Source organism: Phallusia mammillata, chromosome 1 (assembly GCF_965637545.1).
Source record: "Phallusia mammillata chromosome 1, kaPhaMamm4.hap1.1, whole genome shotgun sequence".
Lineage (NCBI taxonomy): Eukaryota > Metazoa > Chordata > Ascidiacea > Phlebobranchia > Ascidiidae > Phallusia > Phallusia mammillata.
Window position 1 is genome coordinate 35,777,769 of NC_137252.1, and position 16,741 is coordinate 35,794,509.

Below are 16,741 nucleotides of genomic sequence, written 5' to 3' on the forward strand. Positions count from 1 at the left end.
ATTTTATTAAGTGACTGAAATAAAAATGAACGAAAGTAAAGTTCAATCCCTCCACCAAGAATATAGAAAGGCATTTTACACGCTATGTTCCGAAAAATGCGATGTTGAACCAACGTCTATTACGCACAGCAATACACTAAATAAGAAAGCGATTCTTGCAGCTACCCCTATCACCTACGACATTGATGCATCACTTTGAAACTGGGTGACGTCACATATATTTAGTGACGTTTCTTAGGATTGTTGGGACACAAAGGTGGTTCGCGCCACTTCGTTCAAATTCCACTTCTCAACGAAATTGTCGAATTCGAAATTCATTCTTTTCGTCAACTTTGGAATTTCGTCTGTCGGGGCCGATTGTTCCAGCAGTATTACGTCATAACGATGCTTTCCGCTTCCTTTCGGTGGACTCGGACCTTCGTAGTCTGGAAACAGAATATGAAATGCAACGCAACAAAAACCGTAAAGTAAATGTTTTTGCTTGGATAGATATTGGTTGTCAGAAAAAAATTTGCCAACATAAACACTCTTCTCCAACGTTAGGATGCATGATTAGCTTCATAAAACGCATTTTAGTAAATATGGACATTGAATTTTTGTCCAATACGTTTTCAACACACTAGTCATACAACACTATCTTGGTTTGAAGTTTTACGCTGCGCAATAGCGTCCTCTAGGCGTAATGTAAAACTAGGTGTCTTATACAAAACATCGGAAAAAGCAAAACAAAGTTGTTTGTAAAAATATCATTATAATGGGTGGAAAGTATATTAAACCAAGGTTTTGATATATTTCAAGAAAGAAAAACCTTATCAGGATTTGTGCTCGTGGAAATGAGAAAAAAAGTTACGTAACGCTGAAACGTTATGGGGTGACAAAACAAAGTGAAGGGCTCAATTGGTGGATTATAGTTGAACGCGCTACCGTATTATAAAGCGTTAAGTGAAGGACGCTCACCATAGAGTGAGTTTAGTGCACTGTGAGTAGGATCACTACTAGGGCGTTGATGGATCGGTTAAGGTGCTCCTAGACAAAGCGTATAAGTTGTCTTACCAACAAACGTTTCACCACTTCCGGTTTTTAAACCATGTATCAACTCTGCTCCAGCAATGTTCGTCACGCCCCAGTGAATCCAATGACGAAATATAGGGTTTCTATGTGAAGGCGCATCAGGATCCAGCATCAACAAAGTGTAAAGTTTGTCCTGTGAAATATATGAGGAAACAGAGTGTAAAGCGGGTCTCGTTTAATAACACACTTTGTGAAGTGCAGATATGAACATCACTATAAATAATAAATTAAACCTTCCAGTTTCAGTGTAAAAAGCTTTCAACCGTATACTTCGCTTAGGGCTTTATAATGGTTGGTTGATTAAACCCCACTACCACTTTATTTTTTTCCATAGACCCCATTTATTATACAGAATCACAAGTTTAAACTCATTACCAACTCGCTAATACAAAGTGAAACTCAATAAGATCACTTGCCTTAAAGACTTAAAATGTTTTCTTTATTGCAAAAACAATTTCATGCAATATTTGTTTTCTCAATTTTTCGTAATTCATTATTTTCTCGTAATTGGTAACAACGTATAACGACAGACAAACAATTATAAAGAAATTACGAATCCTAAAATTCAAAAACCTAGTGAAAATATTCTCAAATGAATAAAAACAGCGATTGTGGGAAATTTATGATTGTAGGAAGTTTATAATTACCTTTTAACAGAATTTTTAGCTCTTCCGGCAGTTTTTTATTGTAATATGCCAACGTTTCGATGTCCCATACGAAACACCTTCATCAGGGTAATGACATACATTGCAAACACAAGTTATTATAAAGCGAAAAGGGCGGCGAAACACACACAAAAAAGGCGATAGAAATAACGCAGTGCGCACCAATGGTCGTGTGATAATGCCGATAACTTATCGGTCGCTTTTGCACCATTGAGCCAGGTGTTATCACACGACCATTGGTGCGCACTGCGTTATTTCTATCGCCTTTTTTGTGTGTGTTTCGCCGCCCTTTTCGCTTTATAATAACTTGTGTTTGCAATGTATGTCATTACCCTGATGAAGGTGTTTCGTATGGGACATCGAAACGTTGGCATATTACAATAAAAAACTGCCGGAAGAGCTAAAAATTCTGTTAATACGTTATGCCTGGCAGCAACAGTGTATTTATAATTACCTTGTTTGCATTTTTCAACTCCACTTTTGGTTTGCTGGTTTTGTGTGAGAAAAAATAATCGAAGCCGATTTCCGGGCATTTCCAGGTTGCTGAACAAACACGTTCAACAACATCGTACGCATTTTCACACAATTCCGGCCCTTCGTCGAAATTAACCAAAAACTTTGCACCGAAACATTGGTCACCAAACAGAGAGATTCTAGCCAAAACTAAATTAGCCAGCAACAAAAATACAACGAGTCCAATTAAATGCAGCTTCATCATGGCACAGTAACATGTATCTGCTGATTGAATGAAATGTATGATATTCTGAAACATAAGTTTAATAGGCGATCGATAACTGGACACTCCAGTGTGTAAGAGTACTTCAGTGTTTGTGTAGTGGTGCTTATACAGGTGTTATTATGATTTTGTTGGCGACAATGTCTGCTTTTGTCGCTCCAAATTTAAAAGGAATGGTGTGAATGAAAGAAAACGTCGTTTTTAATGTTAATAAGAAGCTGTGCTTTGTTTCTTGTTTAACGAAAATACTGAAAAAATCCAAATCTCTTAGAAACAATTACCTCATTCACGTTAATAAAGGCCCCATCTACGTTTTAGGCCTTTAAATTCTGAATTGCAACTGGTAGAATGTCTGAAACAGCGGTTGTTGTTACCCACAAAGACTAGTTAAATTATTTTCAGTAAAATAATATAGCGTTTTGCAACACAAAATAAGGTGCGAAAACTGTTTTTCCGTTTTGTATTGCGACCGTGCATCGGTTAATTCAAAGTGCACAGCGTCAGATTCTGCTTTGCATTTTGCAACCGTTTGTCGGTTCGGTTAAAGAACTGGCGTCAATGGCTGTCATTAGAAACCTAAAAGAATAAAAATTAATAAATTAAAATGTAACATTGCTTTACTTTCGTTTGTAAATTTAAACTTAGGGTCTAGTGTACAATCGTACGTGCTTAAACTATTTGGGAGTTACTGCGTAGTCTTTTAATGCCTCCCTATTGTTGTTTTTTGAGCATTTTTTTTACGTTCTGAAAGTTGAAAACAATCTTTTTCTGATAATTAAAATAATGTTATCACCCTAAGTAACATAACATATAAATGACATCAATATCAAGGATTTTTGCAGTTATTTACGTTTTTGCACATATATGAAGTGCTCAATTTTTCAAATCAGTCTACTATACCCCAGTCTGCAGAGTATGGCAGCTGCACGCGCGATTTTTTTTTAATGTTTGCACGCCAAGTTTTGGGATTTGCACGCGAAAATTTTGCACCAAAGTCATTTAATTGGCCTGTCTTGACCTCTTTTACTTGCTTTGTGCCTTCTGAAATTGTCTTGCACGCGAACTTACGGGTCGTGCACGCGCGCACTCGGGACATGTAGGTCCTGCACGCGCGAGATCTCGTCGGGAACTGCCATGTTCTGCAGACTGGATTGTAGGGATGTTAGAAGTCGACTAAAAGTCATTTTTATTTGTATATTTTTTAGCTTTTAAGCTTAGTTACAAATACTTTGTGCATAAAAATGGAAGTTGAAAACCCAAACGCTGCAATGTTGTCCAACTATGAAGTCTTGAAACTTCTCAATGAGTACATTGATGAACAGAAGAAAACTAAACAGACAAGAAGTGACCAAAACTTGTCGACAATAACTTACGAAACTTTAAAATATCTCAACGAAACTCCAGCTTCTGTACAAAACCAGGACAGTATAGAAACTGCCGTGAAGGCTCTAAGGCCATTTGGATTAACTAAAGCAGAAAAACTACAGATGATCAATCTCAGACCGACGACCGCTGTGGAAATTTCGCTTATAATTGAAGAAAGTGAGGAAAGAGTCACTGAGGAACAGATTGATGATATTATCGAAATTATTTCACATCTTCCTGAACTTCCTGCTGAGGAGACTATGGAAGAGGAAGAAAGTTAAATAGTTTGGGAGTGTTTGTGGGAATATTGGCTGTTTGAAGCCAATGAAAAAGACCTAAAATTTGTTTTGCGTTTTTTGTTTATCAATCATATTGTTTTTTCCTCATTGCAAAATATCTAACCCAGTTTGCCTGCCTGCGTTTTCTGGTTTATTTTATTTATCTGTGCAAACAGTTTATTTGATAACATCTCGTGTATTGTGCATTATAACCAACATGTGAGTTACGGTATAAGTTTTTAAATTGCATTTGCCACTCTTGAAACCTAAAATTGAGTAGAAATCTTAACTGTTCAAAGTCAAACTACATTTTTTTTCCCAAAGTCATAGATAACAGCAGGTACAAGTTGCTCACTGATGAGTGATAGTAATGGTTTAAATGGAATGTACTATGAAGCAACTGATTTGCTTCCGTACCGATGTCCCTCATGTGGAAGTGGCAAACGGTTTCGAAGCCTCGTTGCTTTGCGGATGCACATGTCGGTCATCCATACTGAGCCATCACAAAACAACTTAAGTGGAAGCGGAGATGCTGGTGCTCACCAGGAAAAGGTATCATGCTGCTTGTGGTTGTCAGTTCAAATCTTAATAACCTGATGAAAAAATCCTGCTTAATAAACTTCCAAAAACGACAGATTTATTTTTAGCTATATCTATGTATTACAGTTGTCTAAGAACTTTACGAATCTTACTTTAATGGATTTTTTTACTAGGACTACAATAAAGCATGTCACTTTTTCGTCTATTTCGGCCGTTATTATTACCATTAAATAACACTAAAATAATTCATACATTTTTTGCATTGTTGGTTGCACAACAGCAAAACATTTTTTTTGTCTTCAGGACAAATGGGAAGAAATGTTAACGTCTGGAAAATCAGTTGATTCCATGCTTGACAAATATTCTGCAAAAATGGACACAATCTTGAACAAATATGACAGGTATATAATTTAAATGGTTATGCACAAGCAAAAAAAACCAGGACCTTAGAGCAGAAAAACTGTGTGACAAACATGATTTTGAAACATTACACTATTTAAACAAATATGGCATGTATGTAATTAAATTGGTTATGTTATGCTATCAAGCAAAAATAACCCAGGTCCTTAAACAACCAAAAAACCTGTGTTATAAAGATGTTTTTTACAAGGGAATCGCAAGAATTGGAAAATAAAGTGAGGATTGCTAAGCAGCTTGAAGAAATTCGTAAACAAAAGAAGGAACTAAAGAAGATGAGTGTTTCATGGAAAGCAACCCACGATATGTCGCAACTTATACAAGACACTGACCACTTGATCCAACGAAGGTTTGTTTATTGCTTTGAAAAATACTTCAAGAGTAAAGCCAAAATGTATGACCGTATGGTTATGGGGGATGTTTCCAGGATATCCACAGCAGATCCTTATTTTACCAACAGCCGCGAATTACCTGCTTGATTGTGTTTTAAAATTACTGATGTAAACAAATACTTTTGTACATATACCATCTCATAACACCCCAAAAGCCCAGATTAATTTCTAGCACAGACAATGGGCATACAAAAAGTCTGACAAATTTGGCTACTAGGCTTGCAATACTCTTTTTAATACCACAAACACTGTTTAGAGCAGTATAAAAATTTATATTTTAGCAAAAGAGTTTTATTTATGTCACAGCCGCCAGTGCATATATTTTAATAAACATGTTCATGGCCGCACAAACTCGTCAGTGTGGCTGTACGACACCCCTGGTTTAGCTCATAAATTAAACATGGCCGCTGGTTTTTATGCACATACAGTTGCTTGATGATTACCAGAAGTATGTTTTAGTTTGTATTTCTACTAATTTATTGCATTCATTTACATTCACTTTGTTTATAATTTCGATAAGATTGGTTTAGACATCATGTACAGGTTTGCTCGTGAACCTAATCATGAAAATAACAGCCCAATTACACATATAAAGCAACATTCTTTGCTGCTCAGATGTTTCGATGGTTTTAGTTTTTGATGTTTGCAATTTTCTTGTGTTATCAGGGTGGGTGATGGTGAACAGCATAATCCAGTTGAAAGCAAAACTTATGCTGCATTGGGAAATGAGAAGAACGGTGAGACAGAGTTGCAGAGACAAGTGGAACTAAGCATTGAGCTTGCTGCAAAATACAAATCAATGGCACTTGAAGCTGAAAACAAATTAAAGGAGAAAGAAATGTAAGTGAAAAAATACTGTTTTATAAAAACAGCCCTAAATAAAAATTTTATCTTTCTTTCACATTGTAACGATACTAAAAGATAATTTGTAATTAGCTTTTACTTACTACTGGCCCAATTTGTTTACCTAACTTCTTTCAGATCAAAATTGGACTGGCTCAAGCTTAATTCTCTATAAAATTGTGTGTATATAATTTTTTGGCACATCAGTGCAAATGCACATTGGCATACTTGCAGTTTTGCTAAATCCCATTAAAGAATACACCATATACAATCTCAGTGCAAAAATCATTTAGTCTAAATGTTTTCTTTTCCAGTGAGGAAAAGCACATGAAGCAATACATCACCCATGTTGCGAAGAAAGAAAAAGTGGCAAGACAGCAACTTGCAGGATTTATGGAGGAAATACTGGAGAGAGCAGAATATGCCGAAGAAGAATTGGAAGTAAGTAACATTTATGCGACACAACTGTGCTTTCATTAGTGCAGAAATGTGCAACCTTTGTATGTATGTTGCCCAGAAAATGTTTTCGCGAGCCCTGGTTACTAATTTCACTGGCAAATTTATCCATTTATCATGGATATGTAGTTAGATAAAGCTTTCTCCAAAACAGTTTATTTGACATTGATTTTTTACGTTTTTTTTTGTTTTTTTTTATTCCTGGTAGACATGCATTGATTAACTGACTCCGTTAGAATTACATCAATGCCACCGTCAAGCTGCCTGTTTCATTGCATATTCAAACATATTTTTTGTTTGATTTATTCACCTTTAAAGGTGACATAAATTAAGTTTAACCAAATAAGGCAGTTTTGTATTCACTGAAGGAAGTTTTACAGTCAGTTTGAACACACAAGTAAAGTAAAGAAATTCTTTCTCACGGTTTAACCACAAAAACATGTTTTCACCAACCTCACGAACCGTTGTGTGATGTGGCAAGTCAAATCAAAACACAAGCCTGTTTTTTCACCCATCATAACAATACAACAGCCACAGCTCTGGGAATAAATGATAACAATGGGGATTTGAATTCCATAGTATGTGGTTTGTTGGCTGGCTCTAACAAAAATATTTATATTGACCTGCAAACCTGGATAACAAAAAATACAATCAAAGTCAAACATCCACCATGTTTTATACCACAGGCATGGAAATCTATGTTCCTAGGTAAAATAATGTGCTGTTTCGTTTCAAATCTGAAATTAATTCACCAATAAACCAATAGAATTAACCACTGCATTATATATTTATGTGTAAATTCTTTATCACTATAAACACTATAATTGAGTGTGACAGGAACTGTTAATGTAAACTTGCTTTGATGTAGAGTTACAAGAGTCCATCAACCATTGGTGGAAGTGGATCCAATCGTAGCAGTTTAATGGACAGAAGGTAACGTTGCCACTTAGTTTTCAACCAGCATATTAAGGTGTTTGTACAATACTGTGCATATAATCCTACTGATCATGTTTGTATTTGTAGCAAGGTTGTTGCAATCTTTGTATAATACATAGTAGCCTGGCAATAATAAAACTGTTTAAATTCAAAGTAATACTGTAAATTTAAAACTAGCTAATTTTTTTTTTCAGAATATCATTTGGAGGGTCACCAGCGTACACACCCAAGTCTTCTATTAAACAAAATCGCAGTAGATCTATGGTGAGAATTTTAAAATGTTTTAAGTAACTTAATATTTGCCTAAACTTTTTTAAAGAAATTACTTACAACAACCATTGGGATTTTTATTGTGTTGCCGTCATAGAATTTTAGTGGGACAGTATTAAATTACAAGAGTGATGTAAAGCTGTGTAGTAAACATATGTTGGTGTTTGTCCTGCTTGCTTTGGTGAAAACATTAAATATATTTAAGTGCTTCATAAGTGGAAGTGGAAAATGAAAAATGGCAGCTGAACCAAGCATTGTCATTTCACAGCACTAACTAATTTGGCCAAAGTTGGGGTTAAAGTATTTTTAATAAGCCACTCTTGTTAGTTCATCTACACTTTCATTGCATTAAACCAGTGGTTTTCAAGTTAGCAATTGGTCGAAACACTGAACAAATACTACCACATGGCAAACTTTTATGTCTCATCTAATCATAAACAGTTTGATTTAGTATTTTCATAATATTAATGTTTGTTTCTCTTTCAACATGATACATAATGTATATGTAGACAAACAATTTTGACCATAAAAAAATTTATTTGTGAATTTTTTTCTTAGGTTTGTAAATAATCCAGCTATTAAGGGACAGTACAGAAAATAAATTTGGGAACACCACACTAAACCATAAGCGGTGGTTCGAATTAAAACAGAATTGCGTTTTGTTTTGTTATTCAGACAGTGGGAGATCTTCCAAGCACAACCAATGGGAGAACTAATGCAATGAAAAGAAATGGAAGCCACCAAAAAAGGTTTGAACTCCATTACAATACAGCTATAAACTAACTTCAGAGGCAGTAAATTTTCTTTTACTGTTATTAATCAATGCAGTACTTTATACTTTAAGTTTCAGTAACTTAAATAGAGTAACTTTATTGCCCCAGATTTAATTTTAGCATCTGATACAAACACATGTTTTGCAGGGACCCATATGTGGAAGAAATGCTTGAAGCCCCAAGTAGTCAGGAATTACCTCGCCGAGCTGAGAAAATGAAAAGGCACTCTCAGAAAAGGCAACTATCTGGCGTTGACACCAGCAACCTTTTCGATGGATCAAATATGAGACCATTCTCCAATGTTCAAAATAAGGCAAGTTGCAAGTGCTAGAGAATTTTTGGAGTGATATGACAACCTTAAATAAGCTGTTGCTGCCAGGCATAGTATCAAGTTTATAGAGCTATCCTTGTTTGGTAAAAATCATTTGCAAACCAAATTTAGGTGTTTTTTTTTGTTTTTTAACCACCTAATGCAGTAGTTTATAAGCAGGGGTGCACACAATCCAGAGGGGTGCAAAACCTGTACATTGGGGGGGAAGGACCCTAATTGTTCAGGGTTGGAAAATAATAACAACTTTTCACAAAACCTTATAGGGGGTGGTTGATTATTTTAAAGCAAAATATGTAATAACCAACCTTCTAATATGTTTGCAGAGTTCACCATACGGTGCAGAACATCGTGAAGTCGTATTATTTTATGTTTTTGCCCACTTGCCCTCATTGGATCTTCTACGATGCTCTTCCGTGTGCCATGAGTGGAGGGGTTTGTCACATGACCCACAACTCTGGAGTCGAATAAGCTTCGAAAATGTTTACCTCAATCCCAAGGTGAAATCTCACAACTACAAAGACTGTACTTTTGTTGTTAAAATGTTGCCAGGAAAGGCATTGAAAAACCATGTTATTTTTTTATCATAAATAGTCAAACAATTTTCCTACAGTGCAAAAACAATGTTGGCCGTTTTTTATTGTAGTTTTGTAGTACATTTTTTTGTTAGAACACTTTACTAGCAGAACGTTTTTACCGATGTACAAAGTCTAATACTTGATTTTTTGCAGCTTCTGCATTCTATTTCACATTGGGCCACTGAAACTTGCTTAATTAAACTGAGGAATATTGATGCAATTCACGATAAACAAGCTTCACTTGGTGAGTATTTAAGTTCATTCAATTATGGGCAAAGTTTTACACCACTGTTTTCAGACAGAAAGTGCTTTTTCTTGCAAATATTTTCCTGTTTAACATTAGGATGTTTTTACAATTACCTTAGTCCAGGGGTGTGCAACATACGGCCCGCGGGCCAGTATCCGGCCCGCGGCACCTATTTTCGTGCCCCGCGCAGACTTCAAAGTACTCTATTAATTATAAATACTTTTTCCTGTTAGCAGTGGTTCTCAATCTTAAACGGACCGCGTACCACCCGACAACTATGTTTATCGCTGCGTACCACCTATCCTAAACCCTGTTTGAATGGATAGACCACGAAATAGGCCCATTTTCTCGCCTAGCATATTTAACAATTTCAAAGAGTTTCGCCCAAAACCTGGGCTGATCAGTTGGGTCAGTTGAGTTGCAATTTTAGATCGGACATAAATTAGGTATAACAGAAAGCTACTCGCGTACCACCTAGTACCACCTTCGAGAACCACTGCAGGGCTTCTCAAACTGTGGGTCGCGAAATATAATTTTGGGGTCGCGAAACATTATGTGTTATTATGTCAGTCACAATGAATGGTATACGTGCGTACATATATTGTTTAAATATCATTCCCGGCCATACCAGGGGTGCACAACCTTGCGGCCGTGAGCATGTTTATTAGATTATATGTACTGGCGGGCGTGACGTAAATAAAAACTCTTTTGCCAAATATTTTCATTTTTAAACTGCTAGAAACGCAGCTTTGTGGAACTTAAAAAAGAGTATTACCAGCCTATATCCAAATACGTCAGACTTTTTATGCCTATTGTGTGCAACTGCAAACAATGCGAAAAAGCAGATACCGCAAGCGTCACAATATAGATTATGGCGTCATAAAAACTAAGACAGTCAATCTGTGTATCATGTCAGAAATTATTTTTTGGCGCCTTTAGATTAAGTATTTCCTTACATCAGTAATTTTCAAACACAAGCAAGCAGGCAATCGGCAGCCGTTGGTGAAATAAAGATTTTGTGATGTGGCCGTTGTAGCATAAAGGTTGTACACGTTCCCATCAAGGGGTCGCGAAGAAATTTTTGTTTTAAAATGGGATCGCAGTGCAAGAAAGTTTATGTAGAGCATGGAATGTCACTGGTATTTTTGACTTTGTACAACGTCACACCGTAATATGGTTTTATCCACTATGACGACATATTCCTGTTGTTGCATCATAGTGTAGTACATTTTGAAAGAACTGCCTTTCTAGCAATGATTCAGTAGCATGATTTATAGGAGGTGCAGTAAATATATTGAGATTTATTTTAAGATAAGGTTAGCAGATATCCCATTGATAAAAGAGTAACTTGTTTGTGTGCGCTTTGCTTTTAAGTAAACTGTTTGAAAAAAACGTATATGTTGCTTTATTATCTGGCCCTCAGCATTATTTTACTGTAAATAGTGGCCCACTGCGATAAACAGATGCACGCCCCTGCCTTAGTCTGTAAAGCATTGATATTTAAATACTCTTGATAATTAAAGTTTGAAAATTTGCCAAATAGTTTTGATTTTTAAGTGATCTTTATTTGCAACAAAACAATATTGGTGTGGGGCAAAATATTACTTTAAAACTGGACACGTTTTTGACAAACAAATACATCCCTAGTATCTACATATTCCTACCTGAAACAATTTGAAAATTAGCTGTAAGAAACAAATAAATTCTTCTCTGTTACAGGTTCGTTTGAAGAGGGATTGGAAGCAGTTCTGAAATCAAGCGGTGAAAATCTGTTGGTGATTTCTATAGAGAATTGTGACCCGGTGGTTACCAGTCGAACGATGTGGCTACTAACATGCTATAACAAGTTAGTGTGGATGAGTGGAAAGATTGTGTGGTTACTGGTAAAGTGGATGAGATAAAAGATTGATATTGTTATTGGCAACTACAGTTTATATTGACCTAAACTGCATTGAAAAATATATGGAAAAAAAATGTAATACTGCAGTCAATTATGGTTAATAGCTTATTAGTTTGTCACAACAATCTGTTTAATTGCATACAGAATGTTAACCATAACTAACCTGTACTATTTATGCTAATTCTGGATAATCACATGTTAATTGTGTAAAAAAACTTGGGTAAATGGCAAATCTTTCTTTTCTTTTCAGTTTTGTTGTAACTTATTAAAAATATAGAAGCAATAAAATTGCTGCTGCCGGCAAATACAAAGGTTTTCAAACAACTGTGGCAGGAATTATTAACTTGCATTACTTTGCACAGGAATGTGAGAAGTGTGACTTACAGAAGTTCCCTTGACCCTCTCAGTTATCAGGTTGCATGGGCAATGGGAACGGCGTGTAGAAACATAGAATCACTTGAAGTCGCACCTGTTCATCCATGGTAAGTCTACAATTAAGTTTCATTACTACAGCAGTTCAGCTTGTATCATGTATCATATTTTTGTTATTACCACCTGGCGTTTTTTTAAGATACGATACAAAAGCTTTTCAACAATGATATTTATAACAACTATTTTTTGTCAGCAAGCAAAAAAACTAACAGTTGCTCAAAAATCAACCATGATATCATTTTGACAAGTTGACTCCTGGTTTTATTGTATTGATTAAAACACAGCAGGATTATAGTAATGTTTTACAATTCAGACAAATGGTTCAGCAACTTTATTACTCTGCGAATATTTTTAAGGAGAAAAACAAAAGAAAAAACAGTGACCTTTCTTCTGTATAATATACTTCCTCAAAAAAAGTTCACAGTACGAGATAACCAGTAAAATCTTATCGGACAAACTAGTACAAAGCAAATGCTTGTTGTTAACCAAGTGAATCATGCACTTTTAGTTTATCGAGTGATCTGTTCAATAACAACGTTGCGCGTCTCATGAGCTGGTGCTGGCCGGGTTTACGAGCTCTGAGCATTGGAGGTCCAGGAATAGACGGATCGGGGCTACTTGCTGTGGGTATGAGATCTTTACTGTTTTACTTGTTTGTTCATTTTGTGGCTTGTAAATAGTAGCTTGTATATTCTCAATGTAAGCCTTTATTTCAAGAGTATACTGCATAGAAATGTCTTCATCTAGTATGATTGCAAATTTTAGGACCACAGTATATATGGAATGTTTTGTAAATAAGAATTAGTAGTTAATTGTTACTTCTTGGTATGAGCCAATTGCAACTAAAGCAAAACTTTTTTTCATTGTATTTTTACTTCAACACTCTGGCTTGAAAAATCCACTGCTGTAACCAGTGACATCTAACAAATAACTCTTTAAGCCACACAAACATTGCAAATGTCACATGCTACTTCTCTTTGCCTGAGGCAGTTGTGTTGACATTTAACTACATAAAGATACAATCTCTACATTAACCAGAAAATTTTGTCAGAAAACTTCCCAACGTGATGTCGATTTTATCAGAAGGTGCAAAAATTTGTATGCATCTGTTTATACCTTGCCATTATGCAAATGGTTTCTCACATATAGAAGCTTATGAGTTAATTCTTTTGTTCAACAACCTTAAAGGATTTATAATAAAGTAGAGATTGTGCCAAAACTGCAAATGTTTTGTTTGGTCGAGCACCAATCTTTTCACATTATTGCTGGGTGCATCGTGATGTCACAAACATTCCCAATTTCATGCTGGTTTTTTAGCTTGTCAAGGTCCCTTACGTCACCAGCGGTGTATTAAGCTACAGCCCCCCTGAAAGTATGTGATTTTCCATCATCTAATGCATTTAAAAAAAACAGTCGTGAACATGCCTGTTAATGCTCGGGCCAGTTTGTGCAACTGTTCAGCCTAGTACTGACTACCGAGCATTAAAAACAGCGATGCTCGGTACCAAGTACTCGGGTTCTGGCTCTTCTTTGCCTATCCCGACATTACTTCCAAATGGTTGGAAACATTTACCCCATCCTTTATTTACAGCACTCAATTGTCACCATCTGAAGGTTTTGGAGTTGGATCATGCGAAAGGTGTAACAGAGGATACTGCTCAATCTGCTTGTAAACATGGATTGAAAGGTAAAGCACCACCCTCAATTACCGAATCATCATACCAAAAAAATTAAAAAATTAACTTAAAGCATAATTTACAAACTTGCATCAAAAGCTTGGTTAAAAACAAAACAGCCAAACAGCTTGTATGTAGTGAATACTTAAAATTATACTTTGAAATATTTCTGACTTAGATTGTTTTACAAATTGTAAAAAAACTCAACTTAGCTTATTGTGGACATTGCAACAAATATTATTGTCATGATCTGTAAGCAAAATATGAAATCATTTGTCATGATTAAGACTCTTTTTTGACATCATCAGTCCCAGAAAGACTCCTGCCGTGGGTTCGAATCCCACTGCAGCCTAGATTTTGCTATAGGCTACGTCTTGCGATATGGTGGTGAATGCTTGGTGACCGGCTAATTCGGTATGGCGCCTTCATTGGGCCTGGCATACTGTGATTTCTTATGAGTGTGCCGTGATCTCTGGTCTGCATAGATGCTTCAGGGCTGATCCCAGTCATGAATTTATATTCATCTTATTTTTTTGACATAATTGAGTTCATAGTGAATTGTTTTATCTGTTCAGATCTCCGCATTCTACTTTTCACCCACACACCAGTGCTAGTATCGACCGTTGTTGTGTTCCTGAAAAATTCCCCACTGAAGTTGCTTCAAGTGTCACTCGAACAACAAGACTTCTTCCCGAAGAAGGGAAAGCAAGCAAAGATCATCCCAGAGTACAACAAACTACAAGCCTCTTTCCAGGTATTGTAATACTGAGTAACCTGTAGATAGTGTACACTTGTAACGCTAAATGAGTTGCAGACAGTGCACAGTTGGTTAAATTCTTGAGAAATGCCAGAATTGAACAAAATTTATACAGTGTGTCAAAACTGCTTATGTAGTACATTAACTTTTTTTTGTTCAACCCTGTAATTCCACCACTTACTCTGTTTGCTTTACTTTCAAAGGATGTGGTAGACAATTTAGGGCTGGATTAAAAGAATTTCTTCGCTGCCAACCTTAACAACTTTTATTTTTTATCCAGAAACTGCAACGAAGACCAGAATTCCAAAGAGTCCTTCAAATCTCCTGCTAGTGTTCAAAAAATCAACGTCCTCCACAACCAACAGCTGTTAAATCAGTTTTGTACAAACGGCTTTTTACAAAAAAATGCTTACTGTGTAACAGGAATTTTTCCTTAGTTTGTTTTGGAGTTGGAAGATTTCTTCGGAAATGTTCGTAAAGTGTAGAATGTTAAATATTGCAAACATTTAAACATATTTAATGAAAAGTTGTTGGTTACATGTGTGTAAATTAACCTGATGGTGTTTTTGTGATTTTATTTGTTTTTGTTAAAACACTTCCACTTATGGCAACAGCAAGTTTATGACATAAACACCAGAGTCTTCAAACTAATCTGCCTTCGTGGTGCAATAACATATCCTCCTGCAGTAATATTGAGTTGAGTTGAGTTAAGTGTGTTCTTCCAACCCGATTTGCAATAATTACCCTCTTAACTGTGAACTGTATTTTACACTGGTCCCAAACTGTGTAAGTTTATTGCAAGAATTCTAAAGTAAATCAAAAAATTTAACATAATGTTGGTGCTGTAATTGTCACTGTTATAATTTCAACTGTGACATAATTGAATAACTTTATTGATGTGTATTATGTTGTAGGTAAATGTATTTGCTTAATATTATTTTTTTAACAAATGAGCTTTGTGATTACCTGTTTATAGATTTGTATTTACACTATGTACACAAATTATATTTTATCTATTACTCAACCTATTGTAGGTACTAAGTAAATATCATGTCATATATTTTGTACTTTGGTGGTTTATCATGTTGTGTATTTTATTATGAGCAAATGGGTGAATAAAACGTTGACAGTTATTTTATGGTCTGAGGTAAATGAAAACACTGTTTGTGAATGTGGACATTGTTGCTATAAGATAAATCCGCCCACAGTCTGCCATAATTGATAACAATAAAGCAAATGCTTCAGACTCAAAATTCCTTATTTGACTCACAAAATCACTCATGTTGACTCATTAACACAAATGCGTTTACTTTTTTATTATCACTTACTAAAATAGTTTGATTTGATGATCAGTGACATAAAGATTCCTACTATTAGAAGGTCAGACTCTGTAAAAAGCATTGGTATTTACCTAGTCTGCCATTGACAAGTTTTAGAAAGATAAAACAGGGGCAAAAGTCTGCAAATAACTTTCAAAATTTGATTACCAGAAAAGTCAAACTTTAAACTTCCAAAAAACATATTTCCTGGTAATGCGCAGACTGTCCTGCAAAACCAAATGCAACTTCATTCGCCTGAGGCAATAGCGTTGACATTTAGCTAATGTAGATAGCATCTACTGAAATCACGAAAAAAGTTCCAAATCCTGTACAAATTTTCCAGTATCTTTTCAGTTTAAACCGGTTTGCAAATAAGATGATCGCAAATTTTTGGCTAGGAAACTTGTTTCTGTTGCAGCGTTCGTTGTTAGTTTTTCTATCATTTCTTCTGCTAACTGCTAACACGAAATGCCATGGTGGGTTTCGAACCACCAACCTTACGAAGATGAAATAAAATCAGAAACTACTTTGTGCCGGAGAACTGAAAGCATCGTTCAACTAGTGTAGTACAATTAAGTTTTAACTGGACAAATGTGATCCAAGATCGTTTGCTAATTTCTTGCACTTTTTTTAAATATAACGCTGCTATTGTAAGAAACAAAAAGACTCGAAGATTAGCATAACTAAACACAGAACTGTTATCAAAATGTCAAAATTGTATACAACTTATCAATTGCTACGCATTTTGCTATTTTATTGGTT

At 35.6% G+C, this 16,741-nt stretch overlaps 3 protein-coding genes across 3 annotated transcripts; 2 read left to right on the forward strand and 1 right to left on the reverse strand.

Moving 5' to 3' along the window:
• Positions 1-37: 37 nt before the first annotated feature.
• LOC145236330 (protein D1-like) lies at positions 38-2,231 on the reverse strand. Its single transcript, XM_080099649.1, has 3 exons — positions 2,191-2,231; positions 1,054-1,204; positions 38-425 (listed from the first exon to the last, which is right to left on the reverse strand). Exons 2-3 carry the CDS (start codon positions 1,181-1,183, stop codon positions 235-237), a joined length of 321 nt encoding a protein of 106 aa, XP_079955775.1. The 5' UTR covers positions 1,184-1,204; positions 2,191-2,231; the 3' UTR covers positions 38-234.
• Positions 2,232-3,651: 1,420 nt separating this feature from the next.
• On the forward strand, positions 3,652-4,439 carry LOC145233024 (DNA-directed RNA polymerase III subunit RPC9-like). Its single transcript, XM_080097692.1, has one exon. It carries the CDS (start codon positions 3,714-3,716, stop codon positions 4,116-4,118), a length of 405 nt encoding a protein of 134 aa, XP_079953818.1. The 5' UTR covers positions 3,652-3,713; the 3' UTR covers positions 4,119-4,439.
• LOC145233014 (F-box only protein 41-like) lies at positions 4,421-15,793 on the forward strand. The gene is made up of 17 exons (XM_080097681.1): positions 4,421-4,667; positions 4,959-5,056; positions 5,266-5,421; positions 6,131-6,304; positions 6,622-6,748; positions 7,632-7,696; positions 7,894-7,963; positions 8,645-8,718; positions 8,890-9,055; positions 9,397-9,570; positions 9,802-9,892; positions 11,615-11,741; positions 12,158-12,277; positions 12,736-12,854; positions 13,819-13,914; positions 14,479-14,657; positions 14,941-15,793. Exons 1-17 carry the CDS (start codon positions 4,473-4,475, stop codon positions 14,989-14,991), a joined length of 2,082 nt encoding a protein of 693 aa, XP_079953807.1. The 5' UTR covers positions 4,421-4,472; the 3' UTR covers positions 14,992-15,793.
• The last annotated feature ends 948 nt before the right edge of the window (positions 15,794-16,741 follow it).

Bases quoted from the DNA above. Each gene is read 5' to 3' on its own strand.
- LOC145236330 (XM_080099649.1), bottom strand. From the start codon at position 1,183: ATGCTGGATCCTGATGCGCCTTCACATAGAAACCCTATATTTCGTCAT. The intron at 426-1,053 runs GTAAGACAACTT...TTCTGTTTCCAG, and splicing joins AAGTGGTGAAACGTTTGTTG to ACTACGAAGGTCCGAGTCCA.
- LOC145233024 (XM_080097692.1), top strand. From the start codon at position 3,714: ATGGAAGTTGAAAACCCAAACGCTGCAATGTTGTCCAACTATGAAGTC.
- LOC145233014 (XM_080097681.1), top strand. From the start codon at position 4,473: ATGAGTGATAGTAATGGTTTAAATGGAATGTACTATGAAGCAACTGAT. The intron at 4,668-4,958 runs GTATCATGCTGC...TTTTGTCTTCAG, and splicing joins CTGGTGCTCACCAGGAAAAG to GACAAATGGGAAGAAATGTT. The intron at 6,749-7,631 runs GTAAGTAACATT...GCTTTGATGTAG, and splicing joins ATGCCGAAGAAGAATTGGAA to AGTTACAAGAGTCCATCAAC.